General features: G+C 37.5%; 2 protein-coding genes across 6 annotated transcripts; both read left to right on the top strand.

Annotated features, from left to right (window-relative positions):
- The first annotated feature begins 60 nt into the window (after positions 1–60).
- LOC139944650 (kynurenine 3-monooxygenase-like) lies at positions 61–13,500 on the top strand. 3 transcript variants are annotated; one of them, XM_071941711.1, is made up of 14 exons: positions 61–186; positions 1,912–1,981; positions 2,444–2,541; positions 3,083–3,172; positions 3,862–3,910; positions 4,059–4,146; positions 5,115–5,280; positions 5,771–6,028; positions 6,675–6,764; positions 6,978–7,035; positions 7,646–7,728; positions 8,163–8,324; positions 9,388–9,518; positions 10,861–13,500. In XM_071941711.1, exons 1-13 carry the CDS (start codon positions 124–126, stop codon positions 9,493–9,495), a joined length of 1,383 nt encoding a protein of 460 aa, XP_071797812.1. In that variant the 5' UTR covers positions 61–123; the 3' UTR covers positions 9,496–9,518; positions 10,861–13,500. The 3 variants fall into 3 exon arrangements, with proteins under 3 accessions (XP_071797812.1, XP_071797811.1, XP_071797814.1); XM_071941710.1 differs by having other exon boundaries at positions 9,388–13,500; XM_071941713.1 differs by lacking the exon at positions 3,083–3,172 and having other exon boundaries at positions 9,388–13,500.
- Positions 13,501–14,138: 638 nt separating this feature from the next.
- LOC139944651 (uncharacterized) lies at positions 14,139–22,830 on the top strand. Of its 3 annotated transcripts, none has more exons than XM_071941715.1 (7): positions 14,139–14,337; positions 16,858–17,024; positions 17,501–17,603; positions 18,750–18,913; positions 20,800–20,983; positions 21,463–21,601; positions 22,323–22,830. In XM_071941715.1, exons 2-7 carry the CDS (start codon positions 16,943–16,945, stop codon positions 22,449–22,451), a joined length of 801 nt encoding a protein of 266 aa, XP_071797816.1. In that variant the 5' UTR covers positions 14,139–14,337; positions 16,858–16,942; the 3' UTR covers positions 22,452–22,830. The 3 variants fall into 3 exon arrangements, with proteins under 3 accessions (XP_071797816.1, XP_071797817.1, XP_071797815.1); XM_071941716.1 differs by lacking the exon at positions 14,139–14,337 and adding an exon at positions 15,925–16,350; XM_071941714.1 differs by lacking the exon at positions 14,139–14,337 and adding an exon at positions 15,926–16,472 and having other exon boundaries at positions 22,323–22,829.
- Positions 22,831–22,967: the final 137 nt, after the last annotated feature.

Consider the following 22,967-nt stretch of genomic DNA (forward strand, 5'->3'; position numbering starts at 1 on the left):
AGCGCCCTCCTGTGACTGCATGCTGCGTGATGATGGTTATGAAACGTGTAATAAATACATGTAGTGTGTGGTAGACGTAGCGATTGTTTTGACTCCTCTAATTATTATCATCATTATATAACAATGGGTAGCACCGATATGAATTCGTCGTCTGCTCTAAATGTCGCTGTTGTCGGGGGAGGTTTGGTATGTACTATAGCTGATTGCAAATGACAATACACAACAATATTTCGATCACTTTTTTATATTATTAGGGAATTTAGGCTTTTCTATTTATTCTTGTTTGCTTGTTTTTTGTGGTTTAACTTTAATAAATCATGTTTTGCTGAAAAGTTGATGGATGATTCATTGGTGATGTTGGATGCATACAGAGAGAAAGGTATGTATGAGCTAGACCCAGTGACTGGGCCTGGGGCGCTAGATTCCTTTTTTCGAAATTTTGACATCGGTCAGCAATGACCGATAATGTCAAAACATCGAAAAAAGGAAGTGCCCCAGTCACTGGGTCTATCCTATGAGCATCGGAGGTACACCAATGTTACATGCCGGTGTCATGATAGGGAAATCTGTCACCCGGAGATTCAAATCAGAAGTTTGTGAAAAGCCTATAGGCCTATTTGCAATTGCAGCTGCGCACGCGCGTGTCTGTTAGTGTTACTACTGTACTTACAACGCAGTTTGTTTCTCGCCCGTGAGTGACCTTTTTACAATACCCGCTGGTATTGTCAAAATGTCACGGGAAATATACAATTTGTTTCTCTCCCGTGACCTTTTTATTGTCAAAAGGTCACGGGAAATATACTATTATTGCGTTGTCACCATGCGCAGCTGCAATTGCGAATAGGCTTATTATAGGCCTAATTGTGTGCTGTTCCCCTACTCCTACCTAGAACTATAGTTCGTTCGGCTACGATAGCCGAACGAAAAGTTCTAGGAGTACTGTTCCCCATGCCCATGCATAGATTGGTGGGGGGGGGGGGGGTATTGAGCTGTAAATAGCTCTCTTTAAACCATTGGTAGACTGATGAGACCGTATAAAAAGAAAGCTATTAACAGCTCAACAAGGTGGGCTGGGGGGGGGGGAGAGAATCACCTGCCACACCTGCAGATCTCATGTCTGTATCACTTCCATACGTGCCAGTGAACGTCAACGCTTGTGTGTCACTGTCACTGTAGTGTTGACTGTGCAGTGGGGCCGCACCGTCTGTGGTAGCCCCACCCCCCCAGCCCTCCTTCTACTAAGTTCTACTCTAGTCTCTAGAAACAAGCCTAAGCCTACAAGGCTCCTTGTGAGCAGAGCAGAGAGAGCCGTTATAGTTTCTAGAACTTTTTAGGGAAAACTTTCTGTATCCTGACAGTGCCACCACTTTTTTACTAATTTTTACTCATTTTTACTCTCATTTAGGTAAATGGGATACATCACTATTTTATTTTATAACAAAATACACAAACTTTTCCTTTTTAAAGAAGTATCCCCCCCCCCTTTCTCTCTATACTAACGTCTGAGCATCAATCTTGAAAAAAATTCCTAAACCACCATCCAAATGGGCCTATTTCAAGTGGGAAGTCATGGCCGAGTGGTTAAGAGCGCCGGATTCAAGCTCTGGTGTTTGACCAGCAGAGTGTGGGTTCGGTTGTGACACTTGCTACGTAAAATTAGGGAGGTAGTGCTTTCTATGCTACCGGCCAGGCTTCGGACTGATGATACCCAAGCCTACATCTGTATGGACTGTAAAAGGGGCAACCCTGTGTCAGCCTTAGGAGTAGGTGGCAATGGCCTCTGGAAAAAAAAATTGTAGCCCACACCTTGAAGTGGCCTTCAGGCCTTGTGTGTCTGGCGACAGGCATACAAAAAAAGAATTTAAAAAAAACATTTTTTATTTATCTATTTTTGTTATAACTTCCTGACAGGTTGGATCTCTTGAAGCTATTCTGTTGGCAAAGCGTGGATTCAATGTGGAGCTGTATGAAGCAAGAGAAGGTATATTACTATGACAGGGTCAAAACATACCTATGTGTTCCACAACACACTGAATAAGACACTGTTGTGGCAACGGTGGGCCATGCTGTGTGGCCTGGGTAAAAATTTCCAGCACTCACAATTTTTACCCAGCACTCTGAGTAAAGCACATTGTTCTTTTGTTTACTAGCTCCAAGAAATTGTTATAATAGGGATAACTGTAGTTGTGAAACATAGGCCTACTTAAAAAGTTAAAAGTCAGGACATGTCTTTTCAGAAATGAGAAGTCTCTCGAATACCAAAAATCTACTCCACGGAAGTATAAAGTAAAGCAAGACAAGTTCTCAAAAGAACATAATCTACCTGGCAGTTAGATATACACATGGTGTTACCACAAACCAAATATATATTGATACATCACCATGCAACTGCCTAAATCTCGCTGTCTTACTGTTGTTTGGATGAATTTGCATGCTTCATCAGATATTCGCACTTTGGAACATGTGAGTGGACGAAGCATTAACCTGGCACTGTCTGTCAGAGGGAGAGCTGCATTGCAATTGGTTGGATTGGAAGAGCAGGTATGAATATCTATTGAAACAAATTTACATAGATGTACATTCGCAAAGAATGACAAGTTTATAAATTAATTTAATTTTGGTTTTTACCCATATACACCGATGTGTGTTAGCACTGTGTACTCGGTACTTTCCCGAATACTTTCCACTCAAACCCATGACCTTTGCATTTTTAGATCAGTGTCTGTGAAAAACTAGACTACCGAGGTTGCCCGGTAGCTAGAGGCATTTTGTATCCTAGGTAAGACCTAGCTAAGACTAGGAAACCTGTTGGTGAGACACTGCTCTAGAATTGCAAAGGTTATAGGTTCGAATCCATCCTGAGTAATATATCTGTGATTTTTTGTTTTACAGAGCTCGGGAAAGTACCAAGTGAATAGTGCTTACATAGTAGTATTTTTTATTCCTACTGCAAAGTTCCATCTATTAAATCAGCGCGATACCCGCTGCTAAAATATGGGATTTGAACTGCCTCTAGCTTCCGAGCAAGTTTCTAAACGTTATGAAAATTGTAAAACAAATACAATGTTTGTTTTCTTAACAGATTGTGCATGATGGAATACCAATGAATGCCCGGTTAATCCACAGTTTGTCTGGCAAACTGTCATCTCAACCCTATGGCAAAGAGGGCCAGGTTAGAACAATGGAGAAGTTTTTGCCCAATTATAGGGCTTTGTTTTCTCTAGACAACTAGGAAACAATACCATCTCATTTGTTAATTCAAGTGTGCCTGCAAAGGAAACATCTCTAAAGGAACAAAGTATTTTTTTACTATTTCCTATAAGTTTCAGGTTTCTTCCAACCATATTCCAACCAAAACGTTATAGACTACTACCCTAGCAGTCTTACCCCTTGACTCGGGCACTTACCTACATGCAGTCGGATGAATATCATGGTGTGTGTCACACAGAGCGATAAAGTTGTTATTCACCAATCATGGTTTGGTAATTTCAAAGACCAGTATTCTAACTTGGTGTATCCCAATATATGCATAAAACAACAAATCTAATAACAATAATTTTATTTGTTTTATTTATTTGTTTCAACAAAACCTTCAAAAAGGGAGAAGATAAAAACACATTACATTTACAATAAAAGGTGTATAATTAAACACTTGGTTAAGGAAACAGGATCACCCTGACACTCATGGGTGACCCCAGACCATCTTGACAAAGTGTTAAACAAAAAGATTGTCAGAATTTATAACATAGGCCATTTGGGTTTGTATGCAGTTTGCAACAGTTTCTATATTTTTCATGAAAATTATTTCAATAAGTCAAGTTGGAAGCAGTTACTATTTTCAGGATTTTTCCTTTCATACAGTTCATCTTGTCTGTGGATCGGCGTCTCTTAAATGAAACACTTCTAACAGGTATGACATTTTTCTTCTTACTATTTAGTGTTTAGATGGTGTTCAGATATACAAACTCTTTTGAGAAATGAGCAAAAACCATTATTTCAACTCTGTTCAATATGAAAATATTTTCTCTTTTTGATAATTTTTTGTGTTTTTTATTTAGAGGCTGAAAAGTATCCCAACATTCAACTACACTTCTCCCACAAGCTACTCCAGGCTAATTTGGACAAAGGAACGCTCGTTTTCAAGAAGTAATTGTTTGTTTTTTGCCCCAGTGAAATGCAAAACATTGTTGTTGATGCCATCCATGTGAGAGCCCTGTTTCTGCTGAAGGTGGCTCCAAATTTGAATTCTGTATTCCGTTTGGTAATCCCTCTTAAAATTAATAGACCTTATGCATTGACATCATCCAGCGGCCATCTTGAAAACCGGTGACGAAAACAATTGAAACGCACAGATTTGTATGCGCGGCGCACAGGATTGGCCAGTGAACAACCTCCTTTTGACCTCTAGGTGAGGGCGCCCTACTGAAATGACGTCATGTGCATGAGGTTTATTGCAATGAAAACTTTTAGTTAGTAGCCTACAGCAGCTTTGGATAGTAATAAGCATTTTGAGAAACTTTTCACTTAGAAGTAATGTGGTTATGGAGAAAATATCGTTTTTTTATACCCCAAAAATATGAATCCTAGAAGCATCACCGCAGTAAAGATTCTCATATTGTGAACTTCTTTAGATTGTGGATTATTCTTCCTGCATGGACTAATGTGCTCCGGATTTAAGGCGGTATCTCCAAAAGACTACCACCTTTTGAAATTAAATTTGTACAGTTAGTGTGATTGTATACATCTACATTCATACGGTTCTTACCTTAGAGGGTGGTAGTGGTTTTCGAGTATTCTAACATTTTAGCAAGTGAACAAAATTAGGTATCATTAACAATGTTAATGGGCAAACGGCCAGTCAGGGTTGTTTTCCTAAGATGAGACTTCAAGCTATACATGTGGAAAATACCAAGTTAGCAAGTTTTGCGGTGACAGAAAGTAAACATCTCTTTTGTAAATAGTGTTGGCTTTAAGAAGAGCCGGTTTGTATAGTTAGAGCAGTACACACCGGCTGTTCTCAGAGCCACTGCTACTCTCAAAAGAGATTTTTATAGGTGTCGTCCTAAACCGTACTTGGTTATTCTCATACCTCTGTTTTTGTATCACATCTTCAGAGAGGATGGGTCTGAGATGACAGTGCAGCCAGATTTGATCATCGGCTGTGATGGCGCTTACTCCGCCATCCGGAAACAGATGATTCGACTTGGACGTATGAGCTACAGCCAGGAATACATACCTCATGGGTATATGGAGCTGTGTATACCACCCAAAGAAGGCAAGGTATACTAAGAAAACCTCATTGAAATGTCAATTACAGGTCAACTTGGTTGAGTAGTTCGCAGTGACTTTATGCTATTAAATTTGTTTCCTGGTGTGTAACAATGCCTTGCTTCATCAGACATTTTTCAAGCAATAATTTCTATGAAAACGGAGCCCTCGTTTTACTGATAATTTTTTGCTTAATAGCTTATCACTTTCAGCTAAAATATAGAATATAGATTCAAACTGCCTCTGGCTACCGGACAATCTCAGTTGTCTAGTTGGTCAAACATTTATCTCGAGTTCAAAGGTTGCGGGCTTGAATCCCACCGGAGTAACATGCCTGTGATTTTTGTTCACAGAACTTGGGAAAGTACCGAGTATACAGTGCTTGCACACATTTGTGTAAGGGAAAAACCAAAATAAATATCACTCTCTGCTTAACAGTTTTAAGAACTTTGATCTTATGCTGTGTTCATATTAGTCTTCTCTTTGCTCTCTCTGTTAATAGTTTGCCACCAGAATAAACTACCTTCATATCTGGCCGAGGGATGAGTTCATGATGATAGCACTGCCCAACATGGATGCCTCGTTCACATGCACGTTGTTCATGCCATTCGCACAGTTTGATCAGATCGAGAACGAAGGAGAGACGGCTGGGTTAGATTTCTTTAGAAAGTATTTTCCTGATGCCATCCCCCTCATAGGAGAAAAGGAGATCAAAGAAACCTTTCTGAAGAACCGTGGGTTACCGATGGTGTCGATCAAAGTGAGCACTTATCAATGTCTCGGAGAACCTAAGACATAACAGTAATCATAATAGTATTGTAGTCTTACATGTATAGGAACACAGAGACACACTTTTACAGACAGGTTTTGAAGTTAATGAATTATGAAACCCATTTGGGGGCTTAGGGCGCACTTGGCAGCCACTGCCAGAAACAATTTGGAAAAAAATCTTCACTTGGCAATACGTGTTTTAATGGGTTCTTTTATAGACGAGTGACCTCTGACGTCACACGAAAACCATAACATGATTTGCGCGCATACCGCCGGGGAAAACCTTTGTGTTGTGGCAGTCAGCTAGAAAGAGCGTGCAATCTTGTGTCTTTTTGCCCAGCGAAACATGACGTATACAGTGTTTTTTCAACAGAGGGCGGTTTTAATGTAAAAATAGGTCACATCGTCTATACACACAACACACAGGACACACAGGGCTTCATGTCCCATTTGAAGAAAAGAAGCAAAAAAACAAAAAGAAATAGTGTGAACAAACTTCGCACAAAGTTTACTCTCTTTTTTTTTTTTTTTAACAAAGTTGCACATCTACCTTCTTGTACTTGGACATTCAAATAAATAAATAAATCACTTCACTTGGATTTATTTAATGGATTAATTCTTCTTTACCTCAACAGTGTTCCCATTATAACTACAAGGACAGAGTTCTGATTATGGGAGATGCAGCCCACGCTATGGTGCCATTTTACGGACAAGGAATGAACTGTGTAAGTTTTCAAACTCAAAGAAATTTTTATATTTGGGTTGTTTTTTAAAAACTTGTGTGAGCAATGCAATTTTGGAGATCAATAAAGTTTTCTTATGTCTTATGTCTTCCCATGTGATTACAATCTACCTTTTATATTGCTGTCTTCTTTCTTTTTCTTTTTTGTACTAATATCCACCAATTAAAGTTTTTCTTATCTGTTTTTGTGGATCAGGGATTCGAGGACTGCGTTGTACTGGAAGAGTTGTTGGAGAAATATAACAACGATTTTGGTAAGGAAGTAACTTTTTCCTCTTTAGAGTCATGGATTTGGCCATTTATACAATTCCTTATAGCTCCATGCTTAGATCAGATCACCTCCCTTGGGAGTAAACAGCCTAAACTTATGCTGCCAAGCTAATATAGGAACCATTCTCTGTACTCACAGGTACCATTTGATCTTGGTTGAGGGGTAGCTTTGATATTAAGGCTGTATGCGATAGTTTTGCTTACTAAACATAGCCCCAGTAGACGCCCGAACAGAATAACAAAATAGCACATCACACTCTCTGTCCATGCACTCGCCATGCACCATGCTAGCTCCTCCAGCCCTCCATATATTGGGCTCATAACAAGTACATCATGCTCATTACTAGAGGTGCCACACCACTATGACCAAGCCACCAGAACTTGATCCCAGTGCAGGTAGATGCATTCATAACAAGTACATCATGCTCATTACCATAACTACAAGACGTGGAGGAATGCAAGATCATACAGTCTGTTAGCCGTTACAGACTGAAGTGCAAGAGCACACACGCCGATGACTAAAGCCACCAGAACTTGATTTATTGATTTCTCTGCACACCATATTTAAAACCACCTGTCTCATTTTCCCCCCAGCTAAAGTACTCCCTGCATTCAGTGAACATAGAGCTCCTGATGCTCAAGCCATGTGTGATCTAGCCATGTATAATTATGTTGAGGTAAGGCGAGTAAACATCAAACTTTTTATGAACCACCAAAGACTTTTTCAATTTGCAATACTTTTTTTTCCTTCAAAATTTTTCCAAACATTGTTTGCATCTTGTCTGGTTGACCTTGTGAGGAGAAAAACACATTCCTTTTGAAAAGAACCACAATATGTAATTTAACTTTTGTTTCATTTTATTTCCGTCCCCTTCAAAATTGGATAAGGTGCATTTGTATTTCACAGGTTAGCAGAAAAATCAGGCAACCATATTGCGCTTTCACCAATGGTTTGCATTGTGACTCATGTCTTTTTGTGCAGTAAGCACCAGACAGGAGGTTAGCACGCCTTTCTGTGCTTCGGGTTTACAGCGTTATGCAATGGAAATGGTATAGTAAGCACAAAAAGAACAATTACTAATGATATGAACTTCCCTTTCTGCATTTACAGATGAGATCCCTCGTGAACTCCAGGTGGTTCCTGTTAAAGAAGAAAGTGGATAAATTTTTAAACTGGCTGATGCCGAAGAAATACATTCCATTATACACTATGGTGACATTCAGTCGCATACGATATCATTCTGTCATACAACAGTGGAAAAGACAAGATAAGGTAAAGTTTTTGAACTTTATAGAGTGGCCCATCCATAAAGCCTTGTTGAGATATGGCAGACACAATGCTACAACCCTATTAGGCTTGGATAAATGCATGCACACTGAAACCAAACAGCGCACTGCCATTGACCCGACGTCATCAGCAGAAAAATCTTAAATGCGCCATACTGGTGGGCAATTTCACTGTACGTTTTCATATATAACTCTATGTTCCGCATTATGCAGTAAAGTGTGCATTTTAGGCGACGCTGCGTTAATACACGTAAACCTAACTGCCCAACAACATGGTGAGCGTGGCATTGGTCGCCGTGTGTGATGTGCGTGCAAGGGGTCAATAGTGTCCACCATATCTCAAAAAGGCTAATGGAAAATGGAAACTCAAAACTATATTGGTTTTTTTGATATGTTGAAATTTCTGGGTAAACTGAGAGTATTTTTTCCATTTCAAAAATTCTAAGGCATATGTATGCATGTGAATATAACAGTCCAAATTCAGCCTCTTTGGACACTTTCATCCTGTTTTATGGGAGGGGGTGAATTCTGCCTACATTGTACTCATAATGTTGGGGTTTTGTTTATGCTTTTTAATTTTGGATTAGCTGAATGGATCAGACAAAATATCTCCGATGCGTGAAGAACTGTGTTCTGTAGTCTCTAAAATCTTATATTGCAGGACTTGGATTTGGTTGTGAATTTCATAATTTGGTTGCTCTAAGACAGTCTCTTATTGGAATGTCCCAGTTATCAATTTAATTATTTTTACCCATATACACCAATGTTTGTTAGCACTGTATACTCAGTACTTTCCAAAGTCCTGTTGAAAACATCACAGGCATATTACTCGGATGGGATTCGAACCCACGACCCTTGTAACTCTAGGGCAGTGTCTTACCAACTAGACTATCGAGATTGCCCGGTAGCTAGAGGCAGTTCGAACCCTATGTTTTGGCAGCGGGTACCGCAATGATATAATGTCCCAGTTGCCAGATCTGTTGTTGCAAATTATTGTTTGTCTTCTTATAATTTCTGTTTAAATTTTACCATTTTTATTGCCTCCACAGTTTGTTGAGAAAGCATTGTTTTACCTGATGTGCGTTCCAGCTGCCAGCATCGGAGTCTTCATGTTGAGTTATTTCAAACCAAGCACATTCAGCTGGTTAAGAAAATGAGTACTTCTTGGAATCATGTTGAGGTGATTATAAAAGAGGCTGATACAATAACTCTGGCATGCTACTTCTCAGCTAAATGCCTTGTTGAAAACTCAACAAGAGTTAATACTATTTGTATCCAGAATGTGGAGTTTCTGGTAATAAATGCCAAAGAAATGGTCGAAGCACTTTCCACATGGTATATGATTCTCTTACTTCTGTGGAATACATCCCTGGGGATGTTGCAGGAGGTTAAAAAAAGAAAATTATGATCAATTGAGTCAAAAATTTCTTCGGTTTGTTTTTGTATGCATATTGGGAATACACCAAGTGATATTAATGGGCTTTGACAATTACTGAAGGTGTCCAGTGCTGTTACACACTGATTAAAAAGAAGCAAAAAGGGGAACACAATTATGTTGATTGGAGTTTGTAAATACAGATGTTTATTACTTTACTGCCTATGTACATAAGAACAACAGTAAAGAAACTTTCTTGGGAAAATGGGTTTCCTTGTGTGTGCCTTATAATTAATTAGAAGGAATGACCATGGCAACTGGATCTCACTCCAGCCACTCAGGGGCCAATTTCACAAAGCAATAAAATTCATCACAAGACAAATTTTCAGTATCACCATTTTCAGTTTCATAAAACTTGTAAGTATAAAAACTTGTTAAGCACAGACAAATACTGCTTAACAGAAACTGGATACCCAAGCTGCAACTAGGGCCCCAGTCTCTTTATGCTTAGCAAAGAAATTTACCAAGCAGTCTTTTCAGCTGTGTAGGCTACCAGGAGTGCTTTAGAGGGTTTGGGTGCTTTTTGTAACACAAAACACAATGTCCACAGATTTGCATTAAACTTAAACCGTTTGAAGGTAAAGATAGTAGAAAGCGTATCTTAAAATATTAGTTGCTGAGGTGCTGTAGTTTTTGAGAAATGAGTAAAACAATGTCATGAAAATACGTTTTTACATTCTAAAATCATTTTCGTCTCATGAACACTGAGACGAAAATTATTTTCATGACATTGTTTTACTCATTTCTCAAGAAGTACAGCGTAATATTGTCAGGGATGGTGAAAGTATACGTTTAGTGTAACTCTGTGGACATTGTGTTTTTTGTCCTACAAAAGTACGTAGACCCTTCAAGGAGAACACAGGGGTCGATTTCACAAAGATAGTCCTAACTTGGGACTAGTCCTAGGACTCTAGAACCTAAGAACCGTTATTAAGAACCTAAGGCTAGTCCTAAGTCGTCCTAACTCGAGATAAGACTAGTCTCAACTCTTTGTTAAAGCCACCCCTAAAGGATTGACACATGCAAATACTTGAGAGATGAAAATGGGAACTTGTAAACATGTATTTCTTTTTGTGTGTGTGTGAAGGGAAGTGTCGTGGCCGAGCGGTTAAGAGCACCGAATTCAAACTCTGGTGTTTCTGATCAGCAGAGTGTGGGTTCGAATCACCAGCCGTGACACTGTGTCCTTGAGCAAGACACTTAAACATTGCTTCGTCCTTCGGATGGGACGTAAAGCCGTTGGTCCCATGTGTTGTGTAACACATGTAAAAGAACCCAGTGCACTTATCGAAAAGAGAAGAGGTTCGCCCCGGTGTACCTGGTTGTGGCTGCTTAATGCGCCGTAGCACCATGTAAACCCTTATAAGGTGCTAAATAATTGGGTCTCAGAATTCATCACTGCAATAACCTATCTTTCTGAAAGTTTGTATATACTCAGCGCCTTGAGTACCTTGTTTGGTAGATACGTTCGCTATATAAGACTTCGATATTATTATATTATTATTATTATTAAGGGGGGTATTTTCTAGCTCCTGTTAAGGTGTCTCTTAGAGGTTCACCACAGACCTTTTTCTTCCAGTGGTTCAACACCTAATCATGTAAGGAATTTAAATAAACCACTGTGTCTACCTCCATGTTGCTACATGCATAACGCATACCGATAGCTGTGTGTTCAATATTGATGTGTGATCATCCATAAATATGGCCAACATTACACTGTCCGATGTCAATTGGGAACTGTGTTTTTTTAAATTATATATTCACTTTTATTTGCAAAAGTATTACCCAAGTACTATTTATTACTTTCAGCTGCTGGTGTGAAATGTGCAGCCCGTAACAAAAAAACTTGTATTCAGAATTACTGAGGTTGCAAAAGTTAGTTTCTCAGGAAAGGATTATAGTGCTGAAAGGTTGTGAGTTTTTTACAGTGGATGTTTGGGTTTGTTGTGACTGCTATTTTTATTTTATTTTTTACTTTTATTACTCCGAACTAAATTTTACAATTTGTTAATTGTTTTGTGAACACCATGTTACTGCCTCTATTGTTGTGTTGGCAACTGATGACGACATGTAAACAAGAACAAAGATGTTATTACTTAAATAAGTCCAAAGATTTATTAATGTTTAATTCCACCATGTTAAGAAGAAGTCATACAATTTTCTCTTATGATGTGTAGATCTTATTTTGAAAGTTGTTAATATTTTGCTTTGTTCAACCTTGCCGGTTGTGCATCAATATTTTTTTATACATATTTTTGTTAATAATTTCTTTACAACTTTTCCTTTGCAAAAGAAAAAGGGAAGCAGAATCAGAATACCCACGAGTACAGAGTACAGGGTACTATTACCTAAATGTTTTAAAATATCAAACAATTACGGAAAATGTTACTTAGCAGAGTTTAGGTTACCAATAAGTAATGGCCACAGGATACTATTCTGAAATGTAGGTCAAAAGTTGCTTAGCACAAGAAAATGCTGCTAAGCAGAAACAGATTATCAATGAGTTCAGGCTACAGGGTACTATTCTGAAATGTAGGTCAAAAGTTGCTTAGCACAAGAAAATGTTGCTTAGCAGAAACAGGTTATCAATAAGTAATGGCCGTTGGGTACTATTCTGAAATGTAGGTCAAAAGTTGCTTAGCACAAGAAAATGTTGCTTAAGCCCTGTTCGCATTGGACTTAATTTGGGTAAACTAACCGAGCCAATGGGTAACTTACCCATTTCAAGTCCAATGCGAACAGCCCAGGAAGTTTTCCTCCCAGGTAACTTACCCGACCCGAATATGTAGTTTAACCGAGCCAAAGGTGCCCAGGAAGATTGACCAGGTCAGTTTAACCGAGCCAGAAAGTCCAATGCGGACGCGACGACCCGGTTAAATCTCCCATCCATCCGTGGCCCGAAGAAGCTGACATGTTTTGTCATGGAAGAATAATATTTTCGTGATTATCGAACTATTCAATGTCACGCAGGGGGTTAGTTTACCCACTGTCTCGGTTAGTTTACCCGAGTCAAATAAATCCAAGTGCGGATGCTGGTAAGTTTCCCCTTTTGGAATGTTAACCACTGTCTCGGTAAAACGTTAGTCCAATGCGAACACGGCTTTAGAAGAGTTAGGTTACCAATGAGTATGGGCTACAGAGTACTATTCCAAAAATAAAATATTAAATGACAAAAAATTGCTACTACAAGAAAATGTTGAGCAGAGACGGGTTACCAATGAGTACAGGCTATCAATATTGCCTAAAAGGTAAATGGTCAAATGCTAAGCACTTGAAAATATTGCTTAGCAGTGACAGGTTTTCAACCAAGAATACTGATAATGTCTATCGTTTGTGACTCTGGTTCTCTGCAGCTCATATAATATATAAATATATATATATATATTTTTTTTAAATACATTTATCTAACAGATGAAAGAAGTGTTAACAATACTTTCTGCCCAGAATCTCTATGAAATTTAAACTTTGTTATAGTTTTTATATGAAAAGACTTTACTTTTTAGTAACATATTTTTTTCAGGGTATGTTTCTGTACTATCACTTAATTGTAAACAGTCAAAAACTTGTGTTTGATTAACCTGCTGTGTTTATTTATATTAATTTGTTTTAACGCACATTTACATTCATCCCAAACAAGGATAAAAAGCCACTCTTGGTATGGGGCTGCAAATATGCATAGAGATGCAAGCTTCTTAAGTTCATACTTTCTTTTTCTTTAAAAACACACTTTCTTTTAGATATATTTTTTTCATTGAAATAAAATAGTGTGAAATCTAACAAGAATCAGTTGAATTGACTTTGACTTTATTGAAAGCACATTGTGAAAAAAAGTGTCCACCCATTCATGTAAATAAGCATAAAATGCAAGAAACAAACAAACCATGTATGCAAGAAATAACAAACCCACACTGCTAAAAATGGTATTCTTGAATTAAGATTGCACTGGACTTACTCAAAATAGTTGTTTGCTTGAAAACTTAATACTCGGAACAAGCAATTGGGAGCTGTTGGTTTGAGATAAAGTAACATAGTTTTTGAGGAAAAGGTAATTTCTGAAATGGTTTGACACCTCATAAATGGAAACCAGTTTCCATCCTTGCTGTAGAAACCTGCATAAATGTAGGTAGTTCAAACCCATGGGTGAAGAGAAGTTGTTAACTTTCGTTTGGTTTCTTTCAAGAGTATGACTCAAACATTTGAAACACGAATTTTACAATAGACAAAAAAACATCTTGATTCTTTCAGGACAAGATGTTTCATTTTGGAGAATAAATTTTTTAATGAGAGGACTTCTAGCTAGTCTAGTGGTTTCCACCAACTTTCTGTAAACAAAACAAAAGTAATTGGTAGACAGGTTCTTTGAGGCCCTGGCGTGGGTTTATTGTGGTTTTCGCCTAGTCACTGTTCCTTAAAGCATGGGCTGTAGAAAGTCACTATCGTTTATCGATCGATGACAGCTGAAATTTGACTCTCTGGCCTTTTGACATCGTTTTATCATTCTTCAGCATAATCTTTGGCCCTTTGGCCAACACTCTGCTGGTGCATTGATGTTGCTGTTCCCATGGTAAGTACAGTATGGTAACTTCAGTGACAAATTGATAGTTTTCTTTTTTGGTTTTTAACTGATCAACTCTTCTTATTTTGTAACTTATGCCTCACTGTCGTATTCCTCTATGATTATACATCCTCCATGGCTTAAAGGCAATGGACACTATTGGTAATTACTCAAAATAATTATTAGCAAAAAACCTATGGCGCCACCACTTTTTCATTCGAAATAAAATAATATAGTATCTAATTTACCTGATTGACATATCCCTTTTTGTAAAAATGAGTGAAAAAGTGGTGGCGCCATACGGAAAGTTATCCAAACCTTTCTTGGTGACAAGTAATGGGGAGAGGTTGATGGTATACAAAAATTGTAAGTACAGAGCCCCAGTTAGCAGTTACTTGGTTTAGGAAAAAACTTACTTTGTTGTTAAAATGTAATATTATAAACAACACTTTGTTATTTGACTGGTACTTCTTGGAATTCATCAAATTATAAATATTATTATAAATTATGTTTCATATTTCATATTTGTATACTCCGATGAAAACATGACTTTGGACTGAGATTTGAGCAAGAAAAATATAGTTTTCTGAACCTTTTTGCAAGTTATTGTTGGTTTAATTAAAATTACAATGCTCTTTTTAAAAGAATTCCTCTGAGGACCAAGGGGTGCTTGTTGGATCATTAATTTATTTTTTCTTGGAAAGACCAAAAAACATCCACTGCCAACCTACTCTTTTTGTCTTTTCTCCAATTGAACGACTGATTGATTGAAAATTGAATCAACAAATAAATGCAATTATTTTTTATTTATTTTTTGCTTGAAACCCCCCCCCCCATAATTGCCTCTGTACATCATCAGCAGAGCTGATCGCAGTTTAAAAGTTGTAGACAAATTTTTAAAAGGAAGTCCCGAGGTAGTATTTTGATAAAAAATTCCTGGAATATTTAGCGCTTAGTTTGAACTGGGACAATAAGAAAAATTACTATATTTTAAATTTATTATGTCCTGAAACTGAACCAATTGGTATATCGCCACTTACTTTTAAAATGTTTAAGTGTTTTAAATGAACCTTTTTTGAAGACCCCCAAAACTCATTTGAGATTTTTCAATAGAGTATTAATTTCATAAATTGCATTCAAAAAGTAAAATAATTTAAATAACAATGAATTTAATAAATAAAAAGAGTCTCATAATCACAAGACAGAAGAGAACCGAAAAATACTTCAACTGGCGTGATATTCTCTCTACTCTAATGATTATGACATGATGGTTTTGAAAAATCAGCAGAATTTGTAATAAAAGACTGAAGCTGCTGACAAAATTATCTCAGCCCTTGTTTTTAATATCTTTTTAATAACCGATTTCCAAGGGTCAAACATCATGCCTGTTAAAAAGGCTATAATAAAACAGACCCTACAACCACAATAAAACTATTATAAAACTTCATATTTCAAAACCAAATCATGACCGCAAAGAACTAAACTAAATCTATACCAAAATCAGTAGTTTTTACAAATTTGAAACAAGATAATTGAGAATTAAGTTTTGAAGCTATTTTTTGTAAAGAATTGCCCTCGTTACCATGAACTCTCTCATAACTTTGAAGTACTTTCGGTTGACATCTTTATGACGTGTTTGCTCACAAAGCCGTGACAACTAATAACAAAACAAAAAACCTTCAGATTTTGAAACGCTGCTCCTACGTCATGGCCTTTGTCCTTGTTTGTATACGGATCTACAACAATTATGATATGTGTGGGCCCACCTCTGTCCACCACCAAGCAGGGGCGAAGTGACATGTTCCCCTTAAGTTTTATTGGTGCCCCGTAGTTCATGTGCATCCAACTGTAACATCTCAACAAACGACGACGCACTCCCAATATGTACTATTATACAGCCATGACATGAGCAAACTTTTATGTGTGCCTTGACATAAGTGCCCTATGAGTTGCACCTCTGGATCTATTGTGATAGCAGTTTATGCGTGAACATGAGTCTAGCCAGGTTTATTTGCTGAAAAGGTAGTGGATATCATTAACGCTTGTGATTATTAAGGCAGAGTTGTTTAAACATTCAGACGTATTAGTATACACTAGAGTAGAAGGGGTGTGGCTGTGTCGGTTTAAACAGGATTTGTTGGAAGGTAAGCTAATTTTTATATGACAAACTGAAAGAAATTTCAAAATATGACAAACTGAAAGAAGTTTCAAAATTTGGTTATAAAATAAGTGTGAAGCAAAACGCTTATTGTTGGACGATCATGACTACTCTGTTCAATTACACTGGAACTTTTTCAATCTTGGTTCACAAAGTTCACCCAAAAACAAGAATTTATGCAACAATTGTGTCTAGTATTGTCTTTTTCACTTTACTCACGTTCATGTTTTACACATTGTTATAAAAGCCAGCATTGAAAGATTTTGTGTTTCTGTCCCCTAAAAATGTGTGAAAATGTCTTCTTATTCAGTTTCGCATCTAACATTGGTTAATTGATTTTTTTCTTTAACTTCTGTAACCCTTTGCTTCAGGTAAAAACAGACGAACAATAAGGGAATTGAGTCAAGACCCTGCAGACGGAATTACTGAGTTAGTTCACAATTGAATGATTTTAAAATGGAGCAGATGACATCTGCAGTAACTGCCTTGTTGGTGTTGGTTCTTATTTGTATTGAGCCAGTTGCTGCTCAAGCCAGTGGTAAGTACTTTAATTAATTAATTAAAAAGTTGTAATTTTTCAGTTGTCAAAAAAATGCACAGACACCCATCTGGATATAGGGTTTAGACATATCTGGTTATTTTTTAATTTGTTGGATAATTTCAGCAAACACAAAAACACTGCAAAGATACAAGAAACATCCCAGACAAGAGATTGGGTTAAGTAAAAGTTCTTCCTGTAATTTTGCATGATTAAAAAGGGACAGAAAACAGTGAGGAGTAAAAATTTTATGTAAATATTAATTTAATTGACCATTCTTGATCATATACTTGAAATACAATACGGAGTAAGAAGCTAAAAAATTGGCGCTGCTAGTCTGCGACTGAGGGACTCCATAAACCAGGGTCTTGTGTACTTTATGCAATCAAGATGTGTGGCTTCTAAGGTCACAAGGGTCAGAGTTTAGCAATCGGTCTTATAATAATTTATGGTCTTGGTGTTTCTCATTTCTATAGGTGGTATATCTGGTGTAGCAATTGGTCTTATCGTGGCTGGCGTGGTTGTTGTTGTCATCGTTGTGTGTATTATTATTGGCTGCATTGTCTACAAGAGGAAACAGTAAGTCAAGACGATTCTTCACACACCGTTATCAAGCTGCTAACATCTTTGGCATGTACCCTGTATCCAATAACAGTACTGAAGGCTAATTTACATTAAACAAAAAGGGACCAGACTGTTCTCCTTCCAGACTCATCAGTTTGATTACATTTATTTTAATGGGGAGAAAATCAACATGGCTGCATTTTTTAGTTTCTCACAGCTCGCTATAAAATTTGAAAACACAGTAGGCCTACCCAAAGTCTTGCTGTGTCTGCTGGAATTTTCCTTTTTTCCTTTTCTTTAATTTTGGCTAATTGCAGTTGTCTTGCCTTTATGTTTATAGCTTACAAACTTCTAACTTTACTGGACATTGTGTATGAATGCTTTGAATACCAATAGAAAAATATCAAACTGCGCAATTGGACACAGGACACATTTTCATTGAGCTGTTCAAGCAGAAGAAAGTGCTGAACAAATTTCCGCTTTCTTTAGCAAAAGTAAGCAGAAAACCAACCACAACGGGTACATTTGACAAACTAGTATTTTGGCTAGTAACATTATTATGATCAGCAAAATTTGTTTGTGCTCCATGTTACTTTTGTGCTTAAGCAACTCTTTATGAAACTGGGTCCTGTAGTGTTTTTTACAGTGTGCCACTTGAACTTTAGAATTGTACGGCAAGTCAAAATAAATTTACACAACTACCTTATCTGAAATCTAGTTTTACTGCGATTGTTCCGTAAAAAATGTGCACACACACAAAACTTGAGTTTAGTACTCTTATCTTAGCCGATACAACACAATACTATGCATCCTTATTATTTGTTCAATTTTGACTAACCCAGGGTTTTACTTCAAAAACCTTCACCAAAAGATTTTGATTGTATTTATATTTTTAGTATTTAATATATTTCATTTTGTGGTGTTAAGTTTTCTTTTGTTTTTTTCTGGACTGTAAACTATAAAAAAAAAATTACTGTGTCAAAATTACACAACTTCATGCTGAAACAACAGTTGGAAAACTCAAAGTAAAAATAGTCTAAAAAGTTTATTTAATTTATACATTAGGGTCAACTTGTTATCTGCCCATTTATTGATTAAGTACCAAATATAAATTGTGATCATCATTATGAAAATTGTCTCTCTCATTTTCCTTGATCACAGTCTTGGTCGTCTAGAATTAGAACATCCTGAATTTGAACGTACGGGGGAGCCCTACTACAAGGAGTCATTAACCAATGAAACCATAATCCCTAGTGCTACTCAGGCCCGATATGACACAACAGATTCCAATGCCTCATTGGATAGGACGGCAACTGCGGATTCAGGTACTTTAAATGAACATCTTGTCCAAAATATGTGAAGAGCTATACCCGTAGTAAGGCGTTGTCCCTTTTTCTCTTGAAATTTCGACATATTCTTTCGTATCTATAGTGTCCCTCACAACGCAGTCAGCAATTTGCTATGATTTTCACCACACCAAGGCACAAACATACCCCCAAAATGGTAAAAAAGACCCAACTAACACCGCATACTGGCAACTCAATTTGTATAAGATGCAACATGAGACATGTGCCCCAGACCAGATGTGCCCCAGACCAAAGCAGTCAACACCGGGCCAATTTGGAATACAGTGCCCCAGCGGTTACTGAGTCTAGTAATCAGCCATTTTTGCAATAAAAATCATACTTTATTTTCTCCTCTGAAGAATGTTTATATTCAAGTTGTGAATATTAGCTTTGGATAACTTTCCGTATGGCGCCACCACTTTTTCACTCATTTTTCACAAAAAGGGATATCTCATGGAGATAAATTAGATACTGTTATTTCATATCGAATGAAAAAGTGGTGGCGCCATCCGGAAACCTTTCCTTAGTTATTAGGGAAAAGTTTCTGTATGGCGCCACCACTTTTTCATTTGATATGAAATAATATAATATCGAATTTACCTCAATGAGATATCCCTTTTTGTTAAAATGAGTGAAAAAGTGATGGCGCCATACGGAAAGTTATCCGTTATTAGGCCTACCTGCATTTTATTGAAGAGTCTCTGTGGAGCAAAGTGCGGCCGAAGCTTCTTGGCAGGGTTGAATCTTCTCTTGAGGTTTGCCGCGTTGTTTGTGTTTGTAATTACAAGAGTTATAGAAAAGTCATGTAGTTTTACAGCTGACTATTGCAATGAGCAGTCCTTCCATGCTGTGTAGAGCTGTTACTAGTAGTAGGTAATGTGTACTGTCCACCACAATGCAGAAGAATAAGTCACTATAGCCCCATGCACCAGTGATGTAGAATCGCTCAAGTGTGGAAGGCTACACAATACAAGACTGGTCAGTCCAAACTGGGATGTATTCAAGGAAATTTTTTATTCAATTCAATTTTATATTTTATTTTTATTAGGCATGCTCAAAAGTACATGAAGTTCCTTTTCCTTGTGTGAAAAAGATAAAATTTACCACTCACAATTAACAATTAAAAATGTTAATGAAAATAAAAAATAAATTAATTCTTGTATATTTAATTGACCCCAAAAATTTAGATTTCAATTTTAAATAGTTAGTTTTTTAGAAATTAAAAGTACCAACTTTTTATTTATAGTATTACACACAATAAACAATGGTTGTAGTGTAAGTAATTTAATCTAAAAATCAGTTACTGGTAGTGTCAGGATGCCAACTTTATTTCACATCCATCTTAATATTTGTATGATGTAATTTGTTCATTGTATCTGTCAAAATTCAGTCAGAGAAAAAAACCTTTCAAAAAACAAAATCAAAACATTGCTGATAATTGATTGGGCCATGCAACCTCAAGGGTAAATTCTGGGGGAAAGTGCCATCCTATTAGTGTGCTGAATTTAATCAAGTAGCTGATCACAAAAACATCAGAATAAAGGTTACCAGCCAAAATACCAGATCACACAAACCGTTTTATAGTTTTGCTGAAAGATTTTAAGCAGAATGTTAAGCAGAATTTTATGCCTGTGCAGATCTATAAAGGTAGGCCCTCTTGACTTCTCTTTCTCCAGGCACAGAGGGAGCTGAAACTCAAAAAGTAGCTAAGCACAATTTTGCTTACCAGAATAACAGCAAAGATACTGACTTTGATGGATTTCCTGCTTAGCTTTTAGCAGAAAGTTTTTAAGCAGAATGTTAAGCGGAATTTTATGACGTTGGGCCCAGCACTTCACTTTTGTCTTCTCTTTCTCCAAGCACAGATGGAGACGCAGTATCAGTCGATGATGGTATTTCACCGTCGTCAAGGACCGAGAGAAGAGAGAAGTTTGAACTGGAGTTAATGGAGCTACAACCTTTTGCCAGCACCTTCAATGAAATGTCCAAAGATGTACAAGAACGAATCAAGAATGCCAAGCATGGCAACCCCAGGGTGAATGGATACAAGTAAGTCTCTAGTTAGATCAGTGTCATCTTTTTGTTTAGTTACAATGTATACTTTGCCTGGTTATTTTCCCCAATCAACAGTTATTAATTTATTGTATTGTTGACAAGGATGCAACTTAAAAAACCTAAGTATTTCATTATTATACTCTAAAATTGTTTTCAGTCAGTTATCAGTAACTTTTAAAGGCACTGCGTGTCCAAAGACTAGTAAAATCTGAAGTCAAATACTCGTTTAAAGTTATAAATTGAAATTCACTCTAATCTAAACTAGTGACAACTGCAGATGATTTTGTCCCTAGTTTCAATCAAAAAGAGTGAATTTCAGTATCAAACTACTGCGAGTTGTCCAAACAGTGTAACAATGCAATATTGATCAATAAATGGAATAGTCAAGTTAATCTTGCACAAACATTTTCTCTGAGAAACCCATGTTATACAATCCCTTTAAAAAGAGCTTTCCTCTTTTAATCTTTCCCTAGGGCTGTATCCAGAGATCTGAGTCGGGTACAGCATTTACTGAGTAAGAGGAACTCCTCTGGGTTTAAGATTCCTCCAGATGGGGCCGAGCTCTTATCATGGGCCTTGGAGACCAGAACAAAATACATGGAGCTACAAAGGGTAAGTGTCTCGGTCTTCTCCAGCAGATAGTCAGAGAACACTGGCCAAAACATCGAGCAGATCAAGCCGGCTCTTTTCAGAGCCACCACTTCTCACAAAAGAGATTTTGACATGGTGTCATCGCAAATCTTAAATACTTAGTGTGTCAGTACATCTTGAATCCTGTCTCCCTTGGAATTCATCCCTCTAGCTTGTGCCGAGTTTGATGGATTCAAATCAAAACAGAGACTATCAAACAAGAAACTCTGTTCTTGAAAGGGGTAGGCTAAGAGGCATCATTATGTATGTGTGAATCTCTTCTTAAATGCACAGCAGAGAAAAGATATGGAGGCAACAGTTTTTTGTCTTGCCATTTAGTATCATCCAGTTATCATTTTTTAATGATTGATACAATGCAAGCCTGCATCTGGGCCCAAATTATATGGCACCATGCTCTAGGTGGCTATGTGCCTCATGGCTCCCAGCCAAGGCCATAATTATGTGAGAAGAGTTCATAAGTTCTCTCTTGTGCCACTAGTGTTTTTCTCCGGGCCCTCAAGTTTTCCTCCCTCCGTTAAAAACAAACACTTTTGATCTCAGGCTGTGCTTCTTTGTTATATATTGGTCTGGCCAATCAATGTGTACTCTACTGTGATGCTTGTTTTTAGTGCTGTTGCTTTTTATTGGATATTTTTGTACTGAAGTTTTTCACTTAGAAAGCGTTTATTTTTTCTCTTTGCAGTACAAGTCGCTTAAAGACAGCGGTGATTCTTCCGAGCCTCCAGAGATGGCTTCCATCATGTGGATCCAATCTAAAGATGATTCTCTCTTTGAGGATAAGTCATCTTTCGATGAGAGCGCCGTCATATGATCGAGGTATCTAATTGTGCCTTAGTAGACTAAGATGCCATCATATGCATCAATTTCCCCCGTCTCACGCGACTATTGCGACTGCGAAGTTTTTTTAAACGGGTCCAAACAATTTCTTGTCACCCTATGAATGAAAAGTGTCACCAAAGAAAAAGTTGTGTGTCAAAGACAGTGAAATGAATCTTTACCTTGGTATAATCATCCAATTTTCCTCCCTGATGAGGTGGTCCCACAGAGATGCAACTTTCCCCATTACAAATGGGAAAAAAATCAAACTTCAAAATCAAAATTGTTATCTCCTCCAAAAAACACATGTAGTTGTAATACAGAAAGTTTATCTCCACCAAATCACCGACAAATGGGTCCCCTGCCCCCCCCCCCCCCCCCCCACCATCCCCCAGATGAAAGACCATTCCCCTGTGGCCCCTGTCCCCAACCCGCTCACTGAAAAAACCCTGGCTATAATTGCTGTCCCTTACTAATCAATGTAATGTGATTTTACTGTTTGTTTCCGTTT

The sequence above is a fragment of the Asterias amurensis genome, chromosome 11 (genome assembly GCF_032118995.1).
Source record: "Asterias amurensis chromosome 11, ASM3211899v1".
Lineage (NCBI taxonomy): Eukaryota > Metazoa > Echinodermata > Asteroidea > Forcipulatida > Asteriidae > Asterias > Asterias amurensis.

Excerpts from the sequence above, each read along its gene's own strand:
- LOC139944650 (XM_071941710.1), top strand. The coding sequence starts at position 124 with ATGGGTAGCACCGATATGAATTCGTCGTCTGCTCTAAATGTCGCTGTT. Across the intron at positions 3,173-3,861 it reads CCTATGGCAAAGAGGGCCAG|TTCATCTTGTCTGTGGATCG; the intron begins GTTAGAACAATG and ends CCTTTCATACAG. Across the intron at positions 7,036-7,645 it reads GAAATATAACAACGATTTTG|CTAAAGTACTCCCTGCATTC; the intron begins GTAAGGAAGTAA and ends TTTTCCCCCCAG.
- LOC139944651 (XM_071941715.1), top strand. The coding sequence starts at position 16,943 with ATGGAGCAGATGACATCTGCAGTAACTGCCTTGTTGGTGTTGGTTCTT. Across the intron at positions 18,914-20,799 it reads GACGGCAACTGCGGATTCAG|ATGGAGACGCAGTATCAGTC; the intron begins GTACTTTAAATG and ends CTCCAAGCACAG. Across the intron at positions 20,984-21,462 it reads CCCAGGGTGAATGGATACAA|GGCTGTATCCAGAGATCTGA; the intron begins GTAAGTCTCTAG and ends ATCTTTCCCTAG.